Source organism: Contarinia nasturtii, unplaced genomic scaffold (assembly GCF_009176525.2).
Source record: "Contarinia nasturtii isolate CC-2019 unplaced genomic scaffold, AAFC_CNas_1.1 Cnas_scaffold_78, whole genome shotgun sequence".
Taxonomy (NCBI): domain Eukaryota; kingdom Metazoa; phylum Arthropoda; class Insecta; order Diptera; family Cecidomyiidae; genus Contarinia; species Contarinia nasturtii.
The window spans coordinates 5,497,048-5,515,330 of NW_022197436.1; the positions used below are offsets into that span (position 1 = coordinate 5,497,048).

General features: G+C 33.8%; 4 protein-coding genes and 1 long non-coding RNA gene across 8 annotated transcripts in view; 1 reads left to right on the plus strand and 4 right to left on the minus strand.

The window, feature by feature from the left end:
• Positions 1–8,112, minus strand: part of LOC116342816 (importin-4-like) — an 11,012-nt gene extending 2,900 nt beyond the window's left edge. Inside the window, exons 1-5 of the mRNA XM_031770615.1 lie at positions 7,834–8,112; positions 2,786–2,958; positions 1,565–2,708; positions 1,314–1,454; positions 932–1,153 (exon numbers count right to left, since the gene is read on the minus strand). Of these exons, the coding sequence (XP_031626475.1) occupies positions 932–1,153; positions 1,314–1,454; positions 1,565–2,708; positions 2,786–2,958; positions 7,834–7,887 (1,734 nt within the window). The 5' untranslated portion in view covers positions 7,888–8,112. The remainder of the gene's footprint in view (positions 1–931; positions 1,154–1,313; positions 1,455–1,564; positions 2,709–2,785; positions 2,959–7,833) is intronic.
• On the minus strand, positions 3,158–7,698 carry LOC116342898. Of its 2 annotated transcripts, none has more exons than XM_031770738.1 (4): positions 6,786–7,698; positions 3,845–4,126; positions 3,601–3,769; positions 3,158–3,531 (listed from the first exon to the last, which is right to left on the minus strand). In XM_031770738.1, exons 2-4 carry the CDS (start codon positions 4,005–4,007, stop codon positions 3,210–3,212), a joined length of 654 nt encoding a protein of 217 aa, XP_031626598.1. In that variant the 5' UTR covers positions 4,008–4,126; positions 6,786–7,698; the 3' UTR covers positions 3,158–3,209. The 2 variants fall into 2 exon arrangements, with proteins under 2 accessions (XP_031626598.1, XP_031626683.1); XM_031770823.1 differs by having other exon boundaries at positions 3,845–4,055; positions 6,648–7,698.
• A 1,167-nt stretch (positions 8,113–9,279) lies between the features above and the next one.
• Positions 9,280–14,152, plus strand: LOC116336939 (probable RNA helicase armi). 3 transcript variants are annotated; one of them, XM_031761192.1, is made up of 8 exons: positions 9,282–9,652; positions 9,731–10,720; positions 10,814–10,970; positions 11,424–12,147; positions 12,338–12,943; positions 13,072–13,365; positions 13,426–13,715; positions 13,793–14,152. In XM_031761192.1, the coding sequence occupies exons 1-8, from the start codon at positions 9,466–9,468 to the stop codon at positions 13,923–13,925; spliced, it is 3,381 nt and encodes a 1,126-aa protein (XP_031617052.1). In that variant the 5' UTR covers positions 9,282–9,465; the 3' UTR covers positions 13,926–14,152. The 3 variants fall into 3 exon arrangements, with proteins under 3 accessions (XP_031617045.1, XP_031617052.1, XP_031617037.1); XM_031761185.1 differs by having other exon boundaries at positions 9,280–9,652; positions 9,731–10,970; positions 13,072–13,356; XM_031761177.1 differs by having other exon boundaries at positions 9,731–10,970.
• On the minus strand, positions 14,098–15,806 carry LOC116336960. The gene is made up of 2 exons (XR_004200761.1): positions 14,352–15,806; positions 14,098–14,278 (listed from the first exon to the last, which is right to left on the minus strand). It is a non-coding gene; the product is annotated as an uncharacterized LOC116336960 (long non-coding RNA).
• Positions 15,807–16,062: 256 nt separating this feature from the next.
• On the minus strand, positions 16,063–18,277 carry LOC116338768 (eukaryotic translation initiation factor 3 subunit E). The gene is made up of 6 exons (XM_031764225.1): positions 18,026–18,277; positions 17,828–17,944; positions 17,615–17,767; positions 17,291–17,529; positions 16,669–17,231; positions 16,063–16,385 (listed from the first exon to the last, which is right to left on the minus strand). The coding sequence occupies exons 1-6, from the start codon at positions 18,131–18,133 to the stop codon at positions 16,249–16,251; spliced, it is 1,317 nt and encodes a 438-aa protein (XP_031620085.1). The 5' UTR covers positions 18,134–18,277; the 3' UTR covers positions 16,063–16,248.
• Positions 18,278–18,283: the final 6 nt, after the last annotated feature.

Genomic DNA, 18,283 nt, shown 5'->3' on the forward strand with positions numbered 1-18,283 from the left:
TACATGGGAGGCTTGTATGAAAAACACGGAAGACCGCTGAAATGGCAAACGCCAAATATATACGGTACTACGGCAGTGCCATTTCAGCGGTCTTCCGTGTTTTTCATACAAGCCTCCCATGTAGATGGTGAAAAATCGCTAAAAATGAAAAAAATAAATAATTTTTTTTTTTCTTCGATTCTCAAATACTGCTCAATTTTCTGTATCACGTGGTGAAATCAGAATGAAAAAAATCGCATACCATATCATCAAAATCACGATCTGGACTTTTTTCACTGTTTGAGTGCTCTATACCCAGTCTCCGAGAGTTTCATATAAACTTGCTATGTGATGCCTATTGAATAACCTTATATGTTGACATTTAATTTACATTCCAGTTTATGTTTCTCAACGGTTCAATTGTATTACTGAGTAGAGCAAGACTTGACTCTATCAAGTGCGAATACAAAGGTGAACTGAAAGAGAAAAAAATGAGACAAATTTGATTCAGTCCAATTTACGCATGATTTAAGAAATATTTAAAAAATGAAACTTGGATAATACTTTTTCACAACCGAAACATATAAAAGAGTCACACAACAGTGTAACTTAATGTAAATACATGCAAAACCGAAACGTAAAAAAAGTACATGTGGATTTTTGAATTGTTTCACTCTTGCGTGTTCAAATTTTTCGATTCGTTGTACGCAGAGCAATATTTAAGTTTCTATCTTCTATGTGCATAGTATTTGAGTCATGATTTTTCTCACCCATTCATATGTACGTTGCCGCATGCGTTCAAAGAGTTATGTTTCGTTGCGTGCATATGACACTGTGTATACGCTAACGAATATGATTGCTAAGTGTATCGTCACATACGTTCGATGAAACTAGCACCAAAAATACTTGTTTCTGTGTTCATTTAAAATATAAAAAAAAGTGATTAACTCACAGCGCTATTGAATCCTAAGAAATTTTCTCTGCCTATTGTGCGTGCCAATGTGGCTAAAGTATCAATAGCATGTGGTCGCAGTTCCAAAATATCTTCGTTTTCTGTTTTCACTAAGTATAACTTTAAACCTTCTATGAGTTGGGGAAAATATGGCAGCATGTTAGTTTTGGCTGCATTCGCTACAGCACCAACTGCTCCTAAGGCCAATTCACGTAATTTTACCTAGAAGTTTTGAAAAATATAGAAGAATGTATAGGAGACATCTCAACAGGAGGATAAATTACAGAGGGAAACAATGAAATTATATGTTTATATGTAGTTTAAGAGTAAAGCAATGACCACAACATATAGGAATCTCCTACTAAAAAGCTCGTAGTTTTACCGAATTTGTTGGATTGAGTGTTTCAAAGAGGCGCTCCAACAGTGCTGGTAAATGTGGTATTATTTCATCCTCCAAATTTTCACAGAATACTTCCAATGCGTAGAACATACGATCAATTGACTTCGGCTCTGGTTGACCATTCTGCGAACAAATCGATTAAATTTTTGTAATAAAATTGTGTGAACACCTTTTGTTTTCATTCATTATGTATTATATTAATTAACGGTGAAATATTGTGTAAAAATGCTCACCCGAATTTGATTGCAGAGGCTCTGTAGGAATCCAAACAAAATTGGCAATATTTCGTTAGCATATTTACTGATTTCCGGTTGTAAGAATTCAGCAAATTGACCCAACGAGAAGAAAGCTGCATTACGAACGACTGGATTCGGATCGGAAATACCATTTTTCACGCAATCTAACAATGGACGAAGGTATTTGTTGCAAATAGCTTCACTACATCCTTCGGCAATAACTGCTATCGACAAATATGCGGCTTTCTTATAGAGTGGATCGTTCGCACTCAATGCTGGCTCCAAAAGTGCCAACAATGGTGGTATCAACTTTTCGGGTGGTATATGCAATGCTAATTCGTTCATTGTTTGTGTGGCTGATGTTTTTGGTGATGATTCTTCTGCAAAGTATTCCTCGTCATCCTCATCATCGCCATCTTCCGGTGCGGTTGCAATCAATTTGAAAACTACATGAATGATTGGCTCTACGAGCTTTTGTTTGATGATCGATTTTTTCTTTAAACGGACCAACCATCCAATATATGACACTGCGCGCACACGAATTGAATCGTCCAATTTTTCATTATTGGACACTTCCAAGCAAAAATCAATTAACGTTTTCAAACTTCCATTCAACAGTGTTGGCGTGTAATCGCAGAGATTTTCTAGCACGTCAAACGATTTCATGAACTGATCGACATCGTGTACAGCGAATGTTGACAATGCGTGAACGATGTGTGGTATTGCTTTTTGATATGTGGCTTCTGCGTTATTATGACCCAAAATAAATGGAACCAGGTTACACATCGCCAATAGAACATTCCCTAATAGAACATTCGATATAACAGGTGTTGCCATATTATCACTTTGTTCAGCCGCCAACAAAGCCGAAGTAAACATTTCACAAATGGCGTCAATGTGCGGAATAAATTGATCTGGAGCTGTAGCTGTGAGAGTGGCAAAAATCGATGTACCCACCTCGCGTTGAAGTACATTCTCGGATGCACAATGATCGAAAACAAATTTTAGCACTTGCAATGTATATGTGCCAGTTGGTGCATGAGAATCATGTTTTATGAGCGTTCCAACAAATTGAGCAATTGCCGTACGGACAGGCTTCTCCTTCTCATTCACCAAGGCGTTTAGCATACCCTGTTTCATGCTGAAATAAATAAGTACGTTATAAAAATACGTTTATTATATTTTTCTAGCATATCGAGTCTGAAGAAAATTACTCACATCTCTTGATGATCAGTTGGTACTTGTTGCCAATTACGCAATTTACTCAATCGTTTTGTTAGTAAAACAGCCGCATATTGTCGATGTTGCACCTCTGGTGAGCTCACAATGACATCACAAAGAGATGAAATGGCTTGTGGTCGTTTGAACGCTTCTTGCAATTCAGCTGTTGCCTGTAAAATGAAAAAAATGACGCATTTATTTAAAAGCAATGCAATTATTTAGACATTGGCTATTTAAAAAAAACGTAAAATGTTAAAGTCGAAAACACATATTTTTTTTCTTTCAGATATAGAGTTTATTCAGAGTTGAATATATATATTTATGATATCAAAATTCAATAACATAGGTTAATTTTCTTCATAAATTGACTATAAGATGATGATATTCTCATGGTAAGTGTGGACAAAATCGATTTTGATCATTATGGTTTGGCCTCTATTTTTCGAAGATGTTTATGGTACCATTGTAAAAACTTCTGCTTTGACCTTTGGTCCCATTCTTTCGTATTCAATTCGATCATGTATGTCAATTTATCTAAGTAACTTTCATTCTGACAAAATTTCTTAAGGTTTTTTATAAGTTCTTTGGCACATTCTGGTGTCGATTTAGTTTTCAACATCTCTTTTACGATATCTCTTAACATTTGTGGGGTTATTTTATCGTATTCGCATTGTTTCGACATTTTATTGCAAGTTTCTTTCACAATCATATCAGTTTTTTGCTGTTCAGTCGAACTTTCATATCTAAAATTCAAAACCAATGGAAAATAATCAGCAAAACTCATAGAATTCATAGAACTCGATTATTATTACCGTTTGTATTTGCCAATGTATGGAATTAAAAACATCATTTTCTCAATATTTCGCCAATGAATTGCATATACGGGACTGCGACGCATATCGTTTTGATCCGTATTCACTCGATTTGTTGCGAATAGAAATGTGCGAATCAATGAATTCCATTGTCTTTGACAATCGATCACTATGACAAAAAAATTGTTCAAAAGTTATTAACACGGTTTGAAAAAGTTACTAACACGGTTTAATTCTGACTCACCGGATCGATTGACCTTGTTGGCGATTTGGTCCCAATCATGAATAATATCATGTATGTTGCCGGTAAATTCGTGATTGTTATTCGTTGAAGTGATTGGGATTGTTGTTAGAACTTGAGATTCAATCGTTTCAATCAATAAGTTACTATCTTCATTCGACCACATTTTACAGACGATTTTCTTTCAATTTAAATGACTTGCTTAAACTATCAACTAAAACGATGAATGTGCACGATATGAATGAGTTTGATTTTGGAAAAGGTAGAAAATTTGTAATTGTTTGCCTGCAAAATAGTATAACAAAATAAACTGCAAAACTAATTTATTTGCTAGTATTATTTTTTTCGTTAGGAAAGTAACATTTACATATCAACTCCGAAGAAATGGGAAAAGAAACCATAAAATGAGAATAGCAATATTGTTGTCTGAAGAATGCATTTGTTGGTTCATTTAAAAAAATATTTTGGGAATCATTCTAAGAAAATCTTCTTCTTGAAATTTTCGTCATGTAAATATGCCTTTAATTATAAAATAACAATGATTAAAAGAGACAATGAAGAAAATTCTACCTGCGTTTTCAATATAGTTTTGTTTCTGTACATAAGTACATACCAAGCAATGGTTAGAGGAAATGATACGTTATATTTTTTCTACTTTATTCGACTTAGCTTAGGTAGAATTTAAATATTAAAATAAGGATGTTTTAAGGAAAAGAGGCAACATTTATTTGCAAAAATGTGTATTTCATTTACTTGTGATGTTGTTGTTGTCTTTTGGAATTTTCGAAATTGACAGCGACATCACTTGCTTTGGGTCTTTTAAAGAATATCAGTGCTATGAAACACACGCTCAGTTCGTTTTGTAACTCAATACAGTGAGCTCTTTGCATGTTCGGTGCGCTGGTATACTCGCTGAACGAATGAAAGAGCAGCTCACTTCTCACTCAATTCATACGGTGAGTGAGTAATTTCTCGCTCGCATCACATTGTTTGTTAAAAAATAAAAACTGAAGAAAAAACATTTAAAAAATGTAAATAAAGTCGATATCAAAACAACTACAAAGAAAAAAAGCAACAACATAGAATGGTTATTTTGTTCCAATTTATTTCGGCTCATACGAAAAAACCTGAATCAGCGATAATTCTTGATTTATCATTTTATTTTAAATGTTTTTGTGTGATTTTTGTTGTGTATTGTCAGAAAGGAAAACAAATTCAAAATAATTTATTACGATTGGTTTACAAAAATGCATTTGAAAAATTAACACTGAAAATAATTGACAAAATAATTAGAAAATAGTTCATAATGCAATCTTTTCAAGCGAGCATTTCACGAGTGAGTCGCTGCTCACTCATTTCTCTAATGAGTATTATGTACTCGCTCAATGGCGACTCAGAGACATGTCACACTCGCAATACAATGAGTTTTATGCAACTCACTAAGAGTGCTCGGTGCGATGCGGTAGCCCTCTCCCTCCCCTCAGGCCTGGGGTCTTTACCCCTCACTTTTTAATTTTTTCGATCAGAAACTTAAAAATTCAGTTTAAACCTCTCTTAGGTGCTAATATCATGCATGGGTACAGTTGAAAAATCAATGGGGTGCTGATTTTGAACATGCCAGCGCGCTAGCGCTGGCGCGTTTTGCATTTATTGATGAAAATGTGTGTATAGAAATGTGTGTAGGTCAGCAACCCTAAAAAATTTCTCTCGTCATTCTGAATAACTTTGCCATACATCACTTTTTGATCCAATGAAGTTTTGGACAAGTTGGGTACTCCCCCCACTAATACCCAAGGGGGGCAACCCCCCTTTTCACTAAATTATTTCCCCACTCCCAATATATCGTTCCCCATCATTTTCATAACTTGACAAAATACCATTTATAAAAAAAATCGATTTAAAGAGGATGTCGTAAAGTGTAGTTTAGCCCCGTGTTGCTTTACGAAGAAACCAGATAGCTTCAAAAAAGGAAGTTTCAGTGCAAGAAATATGCTAAAATTCATCAGTTTTTATTTGAAATCTCTTTGAAAGCTATTTCGATCTTCTCATTATAACAATTTCAAAATATTTTCTTGTTTTAATAAAATTTCAAAATACTTATTTTGCCTTGTCTAACTCAAAAGCAGTATGAAGTTCATTTAGGTAGCAAAATGCGCCGATGTATGGCCAACTCATTTATAATTGAATGAGCTCTTGACACTGCGCGGTGTGGAACGAAATTCACAGGCGTTGTGTCAGCACAGGCGGCTATAACAGCCACAAATATGTATGGTTTCAAATTTTATTAAAGCGGACGAGCTCGAGCTTGCGCGCATTTCTTTTTAAATTCAAAATCAGAAAAAAATATTTAAAAAGGAATGTCTATCATTTTCAATATAATATTCATAAGAGATAAGAAAAAAATGTGATTATTTTTTAATTCATTTTTTATATGGAACTGGGAATCGATTTAATGTGATTTCATTTCAACTGAATATCTAAAAGTGTTCTAACACAGACAACGATACACATATATGTCTATACTTTAACATTTTTTAATTTCATACAACCAAAAACTGCATCTGTCTTTTTGCCTTGCCCTGTTAACATACAATGATTTTTGGATAGGATAGATTCGTAAGATCTCCGGAAGATTTGGATCCGAGCGTGTGTACGTAGCCGCATGATACATTCGTTATTCCGTAATGCTATGGCATCCGAATCAAAGTAGGCGAAATAAGAAGAACGAATTTGCGTGCGTATTATATATGTATGCATCATTCGGCAGAGTATGCACGCTTCGATCCGGATCTTGCGGAGATCTTACGCATCTATCCTATCCAAAAATCATTGTATGCCTGTTAATAATCTTGTATGAAATCGGTCCGCAAGCATTCAATGGGTTAATCATCATTTCGATGAGATAGAGTAAGAAAGGCAGAGGCATCGTTTAACACTCAATCACCCATGATGACAACAGCTTTGAAACATGAACTATGCGTGTTTAGCACGAAGAAAAAAATGTATGATCTTCACAAATGTGCGAAAAAATATCACTCGATCGCGTTTTTATTCTATATGAATTCTAGAAAATGTATAAATAAATATATGGAATGTGAAGGAAGCAAACGATTTTTTAGATTGATGATCGAATTATTAATTATAAAATATACGACGCGTACGCATATATTCAAATGAACTGAAATTCTTGAACGAATTAAAAATTACACACGATTGTGTCGCTTGACCCACCAAAATACATGCCTATTGTGTGCGGCGATTTCAAAGTTCTATATTCGATATTATTATATGTATAAAATTAGTATCTGTGTGCTCGTGTTCTCTAGCAGCGTTGACAAGCGTTGTCAAATCATACAAAACTCATACATGTTTGTAAATTTCAAGTAACATGTTGATTTGGAATGATACTTTTGAGTTGGCACATGTGAGCGATGTTGTGCTACTGAACATGTAAACTTTTAAACTTATATATGACGAATAAAAATTCTTAAACCGGAAATAATAACACATCATTTTTAATTCGGAACACAATCGTTTGTATTTCATGACATACGAAAAATGAAATACTTCTGATGATTTTTTGGATTTGATGAAAACGAGTCATGTTTTACGAAAAGCAGATGCTATGATTTTATGCAAAGACATTGATCGATCCCGTTAAATTTGTGTCAACGCATTTGCATTGAATACAAGCCCAGCCACTCCAATTATGCAGTTATAATTTGTATGTCGCTTAATTAACGATGTAAGTTCAAAACATGCGATAATGTAAGCATTTAAGCAATCATATTGAATTCGAGATTTAAAAAAAATTTAGTATAAGAAGTCATAATGTATAAATTGACAATTGGTAGCCACGTGCTATATAGCTACAACAGCATCGGCATCAGCGTGAATTTAAGTAGGATGCAACCACATAGCCGCATATATAAAACGAAAAAGCACACTCATCGAAAACTAAAAGAGATTAAGCAAAAGATTGTCTCGTTTACCTTTTGAATAGCTGCATTGTCGGCGACCAACAAATTGGCGATGATTTGCTCCATGACCCCCTCAAAATCCAATTAGTTTGATGTGAATTGCCAATTTTTTCCGTTCTAAAAACTTGCACTGTTCTTCCACACGACGTAGCCCAAAAAAATCACGTCAATAAAACACACAATTTGGTTCGCAAATGTTTGCCTGTCCTATCCGACACATCGGGCAACGGATACTAGATGAAGTTTATTGTGCGAAATTATTTTATATTGCATATACATACACTCAGGCTCAACTGATGATTGGGTATTGTGTGCCGCTATTGTATACTTATAGTAGTATGAGTGTCTGTGTTCAGCGGCTTTTGTGTGTTTTCTTTCTCTCGCTGCTTCGCGAGGTTCTAACCTAAAACTTTTGCATGTACAACATGCTTTTCAATTTGGACGTGAAATTGGTCGTCAATTTCGATTGGCGCTGCCATCTGAATCGTATTAATTGACGTTAAATTGTGTGATACGCATCGCATCACATTAAACAACTGTCAAAACAAAGTTTTATTATTTGTCGACAACATTTTCGTCAATTGTTTGATTTTGTTCATGATACGAGATATTTGACAAAGACGTACATTATGGATCCATCTATAGCAGCTGACATGGAAAAGGATTTAATTGCTCGCGGCGGCAAAAAGGTAGTACTCAATTTCAATTTTTTAAGTGCTGATTAATAAGGGAACTTCTTTTTCTGTTTGCTCTTGATTCATGAAGAAGAATCAAGCTATTAATTTTGAAGTTTTGATGGATAAATGTGAAAAACGAGTAAATGAGGAGCTCCAAGCAACCCGAATGATTGAGCTACGAAAATCCATAAACTACATCAAAGAAACTGAATGGAAATATGAATCTATCGAAAAATGTATCGGCCAATTGTTATGCTAATTTTTTGATGAAGAATTTTCATATGTTATTCTTTTCAAGAAGAAAAATCCATTCAATACTGTATGAATTTTCTACATAGGAGAGGGATCGGCTCATTGTGTAGCATTAGAATTTATCATTTTATTAAAATTAACATCGATATAGCAGATACCTTTTAAGATAATTAGGTAATTTCAATAAAAAATGGATATTTTTCAGACAATACATTGAACTAACTGGTCAGTTGAGCTGACAGCACGTTAGCCAGTTAAATGGACTAAAACAATAGAAGTTATTGTTATAATGAACAATCACTTCTATTAAAACAAGTCAAGTGATTCATCATTAAAACAATAACGTCTATTGTTTTAGCCCATTTAGCTGGCTAACGTACTGTCAGCTCAACTGACCAGTTAGTTCAATATATTATCTGATATTTTTGCATAAATCCCAATTTGTGTTTTCATTTTTTTATTCGAAATTCAACTGTTCTTTAAAAATTTAAGAAACATATTCAACATTGATATTTGACATAACTCTGCAAGACATATTGACATTTCTGTCAAATGTTTCATCAAAACAAATGTGTTATAATTGTCACAAAATTTTAACTGTGTTGATATTCCTCGGAAATCAGAATTCAAACCAGCATTCATGAACTATAAAACGAATTAAGTTAATTTTAAATCGATCGTCTTAATCGAGACGACAACCCATCAACAAGTACAAATGTACATTGCCAAATATTTGTACAATAAATGTTTAGCTCCACAGCCATCAAGAGAGCAATATGTTCGCGAATATCAAGCGATTTTAGAAAAAATCAACGCATTGGGTAATGAAGAAGAAGTTGGCGAACAAAATCATCATGTTGAAGAATCATATATGCCAGACGCAGTATTTTTTCGTTACAAAGGTAAATTTTGACGCTTTTTTTTCAAGTGATACTAAAATATTAAGCATAATTTACGTTTGACGATTGTTGGACTTCAAGGTAAAGTGACACATCTTTATAGTGACGGTAATGGTCGTATAGATGGAAAATATATGCTTAGTAGGGGATCAACGGCAAATAAGAAATTGAAGATTGGTGATTGGGTGATATGTACGGCACGTAAAATATCCGACGATCAGCCAATTGTTATTTACAAAATTGATTCAATTGAAGAAGAATACTGGACACCATGTGAAGAAGACGACTTCGATAGTAGCAATAAAAGTAGTCCGATTCCATTAAACACATGCTTAAGAATACTGAGAGGCGAAATTAATCATAAATTTAATGGTGAAATTGTGATTGATACACGCCCTGAAACGACACAGCCGATTAAAATTCTTATCAGCGAATCGGAATGTGCATTCAATCCAATGATTGGTGATCAAGTCGAAGTTGAAGCGTTGTTTGGAATAAGTCGTGAAAATCCATCAGAATGTACTGCATTTGGATATTATGGAATGAAAGCAAATGAACGAAAAACCGTTACAGGTGAAATAACTGTGTTCAAAAAGAAATTGAAGTACGGATTAATCGATAACAAGTATGTATTTTACGTCGATATTTTGCAACATTCGGACAATCAAAAACAAAATTCCGTGCCAAACGAAGGTGATACCGTTGTGGCTGAAGTTATTTCAAGCCTTCAAAAGATTGACTACGGAGTATTCTTCTTTCGTTGTATAAAAATTACAAAGATCTCATCCAATCAAAACAAAAATGTAACAGCACCATCACTCAAAAACAATGGTACTGAAATTGTTGAGTCAGATGATGAAATTGATAGTGAAAATGCTGGTATAGTTTTCACCCGTAGTGAATCATTGAACGTGGTATTGGATGGATCCAAAGCGAAAAAATACATCGAATTGATTGCCACAAATGAATCAGATCGTACACGGAAAATTTCACAAGCCAAGTTTCAAAATCAAATACTTGCATCACAACTTGAATGCGACGAACTCTATAGACCACACAATATTCGGCCAGGTGATCGTTATGTCTATAAAATCAATTTAATTGGTATTCTTGCCGGTGTATTTAAAGTTAAAATTGATTTTGAAATCGACAACAAATATGTAGTGCGTCGATGTATAACATTGGATGTGAAGGATGTTGAGGAAGTTGAAGGTGTTCGAGTTTGTCATTCTAAAGCGTACACCAAAAAAATCTATTCAGATAAACGAGAAACAATCAAAGGTCATGCTCCGGTCTCATCGCCCCATTTCATCGATAAAAGGTAAAATAAAATGTTTTTTTTCACAGAAAGAAAAAATCTGGTATTTTCAATTCAATTTTGGTAGATTTAATATAAAATCAACCAACAACGAATTAAATTTACCATTTTTGACAACTCTAAGGCATATTTTTCAAAAGTGAATATTTGTTGAATAAGTTTTACCAACTTTTCGAAACCACAAATGACGCTAGCCCATGAATTTGGTGAATATAATGAAGCAATTGGTAAAACTAATTCAACTGATAATCTCTTTTGAAAAATATGCCTCAGAGATGTCAAAAATGATAAATTTAATTCGTTGTTGGTTGATTTTATATTAAATCTACCCAAATTGAATTAAAAATACCACATTTTTTCTCTCTGTGTTTTTATTTTCAAATTAAACCAAAAATCAGTTTAATTCATGATGATAGTCATAAAAAATATATCATTTCTATCTTTATTTCTGTGAAGATTGGAGCGCTTCGAAGTGCCAGAAAAGTTGTTCCTCGAAACAATGGCGGTCAACACATCTGCTGAATTATATGATATGGTTGAAAGGATGTATGGTGACGTATTCAGTTCGTTGTCAAAGAAAAATTATGCATCTTACTTTCATACATTGTTATATTTTGAAGAGATATTCATGCGAATTGAATTTCGAACATACGATCAAGATCGCGGTCATTTCGTACGAGATAAAGAATATTTGGCATACGAAATGAAAAAAAACGTTTTTGAATGTCGACCATCAATTGTTATCGGTGACATGATTTATGCCGAAAGTTTACTAAAAACCACAAATAATCAACAACATCAAGGTTACATTCATAAAATGACGAAAAATCGTTTACTACTAAAGTTCATTGACGAATTCCATACCAATTATCGTGGTGAAGATTACAAGCTTACTTTTAAATTTTCACGAACAAAATTTATGAAGTGGCACAATGCCATCGAAAGAGTTTCGAAGAAGTTACTAAACACTAACTCAGGCTTCCTATTTCCAAGTTCAGTAAAAACTGGCGATCGATTACAGATGCAAATTAAGTTAATTGATGGTGACATGATCTTGGATTATCCAAAACAAAAGGTGCTATGGTTTAATCCAAAACTCAACGAATTCCAAAAACAAGCCGTTGTGAATGTGCTAAGGGGAGAGGTTAAAATGTGTCCATATTTGGTATTTGGACCGCCGGTGGGTATTGATTTAAAAAAAATGTATTTTATCTTTAGATAATCTTAACCAGCTGAATCAGCTCAGACAACTTTAACGTCTGACATCAGTTGCCTGAGCTTATTCAGTTGGCTGATTATATCTAAATACAACGTCTGCATTTTTTTTTTTAAACAAATAAAAAGTGACGTTTATTTTTGTAATTTATCAGGGGACCGGAAAAACATCAACCTTAGCTGAAATTATATTGCAGCTCTACAAAAAAGGGAACACACGTTTAATTGTTGCTGCTCCATCAAACAGTGCTGCCAATTTGATAACAAAACTATTGGCGGATTGTGGTGCATTGAAAGCGGGTGAATTTGCTCGAATTGTTAGTCAAAATGCTATCGAACGCGAACAAATACCCGACGAACTTCGGCCACACTGTATGACAGTTGATATTGCTGCGCCAAGATCAACAGCCGAACCACAAAATCCATTTGAGAATGGCATCCGTGTACAATGCAACTCACAAGTTATTAGTTTACATCGTATTTTGATCAGCACATGCAACACATTTGGATCATTATTATATATGAAATTTAAATCAGGTCATTTTACTCATGCAATCATTGATGAGGCTGGCCAATGTACCGAACCAGAAATCACAATTCCGATTTCGTTGATTGACAGAGACAATGGTCAAATTATTTTGGCTGGTGATCCACACCAATTGGGACCAATCGTACTTTCGCCCATTGGCAGAAGATGTGGCTTAGATAAAAGCTTACTTTCTCGTCTTTTGGATCTTTTGCCTTATCATAAGGACGTTGGGGTAATTGGAATATTTTTATTGATTTTCCACTTATTTTAATTGAAGAATATTGACAAAATGATAAATGAACTAACGAATTACATATCAATCAACATAATTGAGTTAATTTCACTTGGTTCCAATTCCAGCGAAATGGTGGCTTTGACGAACGTATGGTAACACAACTATTGCACAATTATCGATCTTTACCAAGTATTCTTGCCAGATACAGCAATCTATCGTATGACTCGAAATTAATTGCGAACATTTCGGACAAAGACAGCGACGAACAAAGACTTCTTGCTAAGTTCCAGTCTAGAAATAATCCAAGTCTTAAACTAAAACATTCACCAAAATATGGTGTCTATTTCCTGGGCATAGAGGGCGAAGACCAAAGACCAAATGACTCAACCTCATGGAGGAATCTGAGAGAAGTGAATCTGGTAAAAAAACATCTGCTTTTGTAAACATTAAAAATTCATATTCTTTGTTTGTTCGAAAAGGTGGCACAAGTTATAAAAGAATTGTATGACTGTGGTCTTATCGAAGATGACATTGGAGTAATTACACCATATGCACTGCAAGCGAAGAATATCCGTCAACTTTGTGATTCATATTTTGAAGGGAAACTTCCGAAAATCGGAAGCGTTGAAGAATTCCAGGGACAAGAAAGAAATGCAATCATCATATCAACGGTTAGAGCCAAAATAAAGAATGTTTCATATGATGGGAAATCTGGTCTCGGTTTTATCAAAAATAAAAATCGGTTGAACGTTGCTATCAGCCGCGCACGGTACAATCGCACACACTCACATATGATAATAATCCTAAGTTCATATTAAATTAAATATATTTTATTCTTATTTTCAGAGCTATTCTCGTAATTATTGGTAATCCGTTTGTTCTGGTTGAGGATGAAAATTGGAAACAAATCATTTATGATTGCCATATTAACGGGACATATTCTGGTTGTGAAATGCCCCAACAATTGCTTGAACCATGAAGACATACAAATATAATGAGTCAATAACTATTTTTTTACATTATGTATACTACAACTCCGATAACACCACAAATCATAACCGACATAACCAAATTATCGGAATTTTACTGTATTGAACAGTATCCAAACACATTTTTCATAAGAATATTTGCGTAGAAAAAATTATTCATTATTCATTTGAATAATCTTAGCTTTATTTGAAAAGTTTTTGTTTAATAAAAAAGACCCTGGCCAACAATCAAATTTCTAATGTTTTTAGTACCGTTTTGGCCCATTCTGGTGGTCATTTTCGTGTCAAATAGAACGGAGTTTATGTGCATGATTTCCAATCAAAGAAGCGATGAGATTACTACCTTAAATGATAAAAAAAAATTCACGTATAGTTGGCGCTACATTCTATGTAATAGGCGTATACTTTCCACTTACAAAACACGTTTGCATAGAATATCGTTTTTGGCAATAAATTTATAGTTTTCTATAGTTTTCTTATGGCTTCTTTACGAATTCCAATGGAATGGATTCACTTGTTTCTTTCACTTCCAATAATATTTCGTTTGACAACATAATGTGAACACAACCCAACACATTATGTTTTAAATTGAAAATCTAACAATCTACCAGATATAATTGTGGCAACGGATAGCAAACGTGCTTTGCAAAAGGGACGGAAGAAAATTAAGCGTCGAATTCGCAATGACAATTATCAGGATGTCTAGGAAATACTTCGGAATGGGCGTTTAATGTCAAAGGTTAAAGTTAAATGCTCAGGATGATGATGCTGCTCCACAGACAGTTGTTTGGCACCGCGATATTGTTGCTGCAAAATGCATTATGCTCAAAAGGTATGAATCAATTGAAAATAGAGTTTATTCGTTGTTCAATGTTTTTGCTTCTAATTACACAGGACTTTGTCGGATGCTTGGCGTACTATAGTTTTGCGTTTTGCGATATCGTAATAAATTTTTATTACGATGATAATTATTATGTTCTATATCGTTATTAGAATCGGATCCTAATAACGTTATCAGAGTTGGTAAATGCACCTCACGAGTGCGCGCCCTTATAAGTTGTGTGCAACTCTTCTTGGGTGCGCGCACCTGATTCCATATAAATGTTGGGTGCGCGCACTTGGAATTTTTTTCTTGCTTATTTCAATATAAAAAATCGTCAAAAATGTATTTTTTACTTAATTTTTTCCATTTTGAATTTTTTCACATGCAAAAACTGTTTACATGTAAAGCAATGTGGTTCAAAAGACAACCAGCAGGCGGCTACTTGTAGCTGTCAAAATATATAAGAAACACAATTTGACAGTATTTTGTATTGATATATTGAAGATGACCAAATAAAAAATTGGAAAGATTTAAGTAAAAAATACATTTTTTTCAATTCTTTATATTGAAATAAGCACGAAAAAAATTCCAAGTGCGCGCACCCAACATTTATATGGAATCGAGTGCGCGCACCCAAGAAGAGTTGCACACAACTTGTAAGGGCGCGCACTTGTGAGGTGCATTTACCAACTCTGAACGTTATTATGAGTTTATTAACTTATCATGATAAAGTCATAATAAAGTTATTAGGATTACCTCCTAATACTTACTATGTTTTATCATAATATTTAATAAATACCGTGGTCACTTCACTTGTCTGAGGTAGCGCCATCTGTTGAAAATTGTTTTTTGCTGAAAAACAATATGCTATCAAGTGAATACGGTATTTATTAAGATGAATCCTAATAAATATTATGATAAAACATAATAAGTATTAGGTTAATTACTTAAAGTTAATACATATATTTAATAAACAATCATATATAAAATTAGTTGATTAAATTTCTTCATTTAACTCACATTTTTCAGAACTCTAATTGCCATTTTAAAAAAAACTCTGCGGATAATTTGAACGTAATTATTTTCATTTTATCTTAAAAAATGCTTTCGACGAATTTTTTTGAACCATTTTGATGTGACATTTTATTTTGCAAGCAAAAAATTGAATAAATATTAAAATTTGATTTTTAATTTGGTGATCCTATACGATACGATATTTATATCGTCTGAATACAGAAATAAAATGAGAATGATGCCTGTTTTTCTTAAATACAAGACATTTATTTTAAATTTTTTGATATTGGTTAACATTTGCAATAAATTTTATTATTGGCACAATATCAAAAATATTGTAAAAAATAGATTACAGATTGAAATGTCCCGTATCGATGTGGCAAATATTTTTTTTTTAAATAATTCGTGTTGCGGTGTAATGTTGTTTGTCTGAATGTAATTGTTTGTTTTGTTGTTACTTTTTTGCATAAGCTTGTTTAATACTTGCTGTAGCCTTCCGCATATGAGAGTTTAGCTTGTTTCCTTTCTACTAAAGTGGTCAATGTTTCTGAACGTACTGACAATGAATCAATTTTTTCTACCAATTGCTGATAGGGGCTCAACGGCTGTGAACCTGGGGGAAATAAGAAAAGATAAATGTAAATAATGGAAATTAATCAACATGTAATGGAACATACAATGGAAATGAAATGACACTATTTTTCAGCAAACTGATTGCTATCTCGACTTCAATTTATTTACAAATTGTTCTCAATTTAAGATTTATTCTCATTATGTTTGTGTGATCAAATTCTACTTTCATAATTTCCAATAGTTCTTGGTAATATGAAGGTTGTAAGTGTACTCAATGGAAATAGTGGATAGTAATATTTAAGTGATTATAGATTGATACAAACCCATCACAACGTGGCCAAGTTTTGAGTCAATTTTTGCATCTAAACGGGCATTACGAATTAAATTAACTATCCAGCATTCGGCTTCTCTTGGTTCCATGTTTAATTTATCGGCCAACATACTGATGGTGATGCATTGATGGATGCGACAGAATGTTTCAAAAATCATGAGACGCGCATTTTCAATGAATTCATTCATCCAAATGATGATGAAGAAATCGTTATCAATTACTGTTTGGCACTCATGCAATTTCAAACGTGCACCTTCAAAATCGAAATTGACCAGCAAATGTTCCAAAAATTCGGTGATTGGGTCACGGTAAGTGTACGATTCTTGTTGAATCACTTTGATCAAATCTTTAAGAGCATTACGACGACCCGGATTGATGACAACGGCAGCGGCCAAATAACGTAAAATGTGTGGGCACATCGTCTGGATGGCATTCAAGTACAATGGTTTGTACAAAAACATTTCAATAATTAAATCACGACCTTTTGGATGATTGACAAAGATAAACACGCTCCAGTGGATCAGCCAAGTACGTTGTTGCAATGCTTCGATGTTACTATAATCAAAATAATTTTGTTATCGTTGCCATACGTAATACTGAACTTAAATATATACCTGAAATTGCTGTTATCGATGTAGTCACGTAAACGGTTCATACTTTCCAATGCTGAATTCCAATTCAACTGCAAAATTTCAGCAGCCAAAATACCCCATAATACGTTCAAGTAGTTCTTGTCAGTGGGTTGCATAACCAACGAACAGAAATACAAATACGATATTGATTGCATGTATTTACCGCATTCGTAGAAATATTTGCCCATGCGATATGCTTTATCGGCCCATTCTGGTTGATACTGTGAAAATAAATTAAATCACAAATAGTATTCACAAGAGAAAGCCAAGAAGAATTCCATTACTAGTAATTAAAAAAAAACTTACGCCGAATTCCTTTTTGATTTCTTCAACAAATGTTTTTGAATCCTTAATGTTGTCCGCATCCTTCAAAATTTCCGTAATTTCGGTAATTTGGGACACTTCCTCTTGTAATTTGACAAGAGTAGCATAAACATTTGCTTTACGATCAGCCAATTCCTAGGTGATAGACAGAATCGATTTTAGTTTTATTGTATGTAATTACACATATGCACTTACTTGTGGCATGTCATCGCCCAACTGCAAACGCTTGCGAATATCCATGGTATAATCGATTAAATTGGTCTTGTTGACTATATCGAGGATCTGTTGCCATAATGCCTTTTGATCTTCGGTCTAAAAATCAATCAATTGATGAATGCTAATTAACAAAATATTGTTCATGTCATCTTTCACTTTTAACCTAACAAATCATACCTCTTTTTCACACAAAAACTCAAGCAGTGGAAATGTTAAATGCCGATCCAAATACTGACATATTTTTGAAGTAAGATCACATTTTTTTGCCATTTTTGCGGGTTCCATTATTTCGTTATTACACTGTAATTTACTTTTTTCTTTTTTGTTGATTAAAAATGCGACACAAAATCACACAGCTTTGATAATTATTTCTGAAAACAGAATCAAGAAACACACGCTGCTCTTGACGTTGCAAAAGAAATGGCCGACCGGTAA

What these genes read in the sequence shown, in the direction of transcription:
- LOC116336939 (XM_031761177.1), top strand. Translation starts at nt 9,466, where the DNA reads ATGTACATTGCCAAATATTTGTACAATAAATGTTTAGCTCCACAGCCA. An exon ending in AGTATTTTTTCGTTACAAAG is followed by an intron (nt 9,653 to 9,730) that starts GTAAATTTTGAC and finishes TTGGACTTCAAG; the next exon opens with GTAAAGTGACACATCTTTAT. An exon ending in GTTGCTATCAGCCGCGCACG is followed by an intron (nt 13,716 to 13,792) that starts GTACAATCGCAC and finishes TCTTATTTTCAG; the next exon opens with AGCTATTCTCGTAATTATTG.
- LOC116338768 (XM_031764225.1), bottom strand. Translation starts at nt 18,133, where the DNA reads ATGGAACCCGCAAAAATGGCAAAAAAATGTGATCTTACTTCAAAAATA. An exon ending in TGGGCGATGACATGCCACAA is followed by an intron (nt 17,768 to 17,827) that starts GTAAGTGCATAT and finishes TCTATCACCTAG; the next exon opens with GAATTGGCTGATCGTAAAGC. An exon ending in AAATCAAAAAGGAATTCGGC is followed by an intron (nt 17,530 to 17,614) that starts GTAAGTTTTTTT and finishes TTATTTTCACAG; the next exon opens with TATCAACCAGAATGGGCCGA.
- LOC116342898 (XM_031770738.1), bottom strand. Translation starts at nt 4,007, where the DNA reads ATGTGGTCGAATGAAGATAGTAACTTATTGATTGAAACGATTGAATCT. An exon ending in CAACAAGGTCAATCGATCCG is followed by an intron (nt 3,770 to 3,844) that starts GTGAGTCAGAAT and finishes TTTTTGTCATAG; the next exon opens with TGATCGATTGTCAAAGACAA. An exon ending in TACATTGGCAAATACAAACG is followed by an intron (nt 3,532 to 3,600) that starts GTAATAATAATC and finishes TTTGAATTTTAG; the next exon opens with ATATGAAAGTTCGACTGAAC.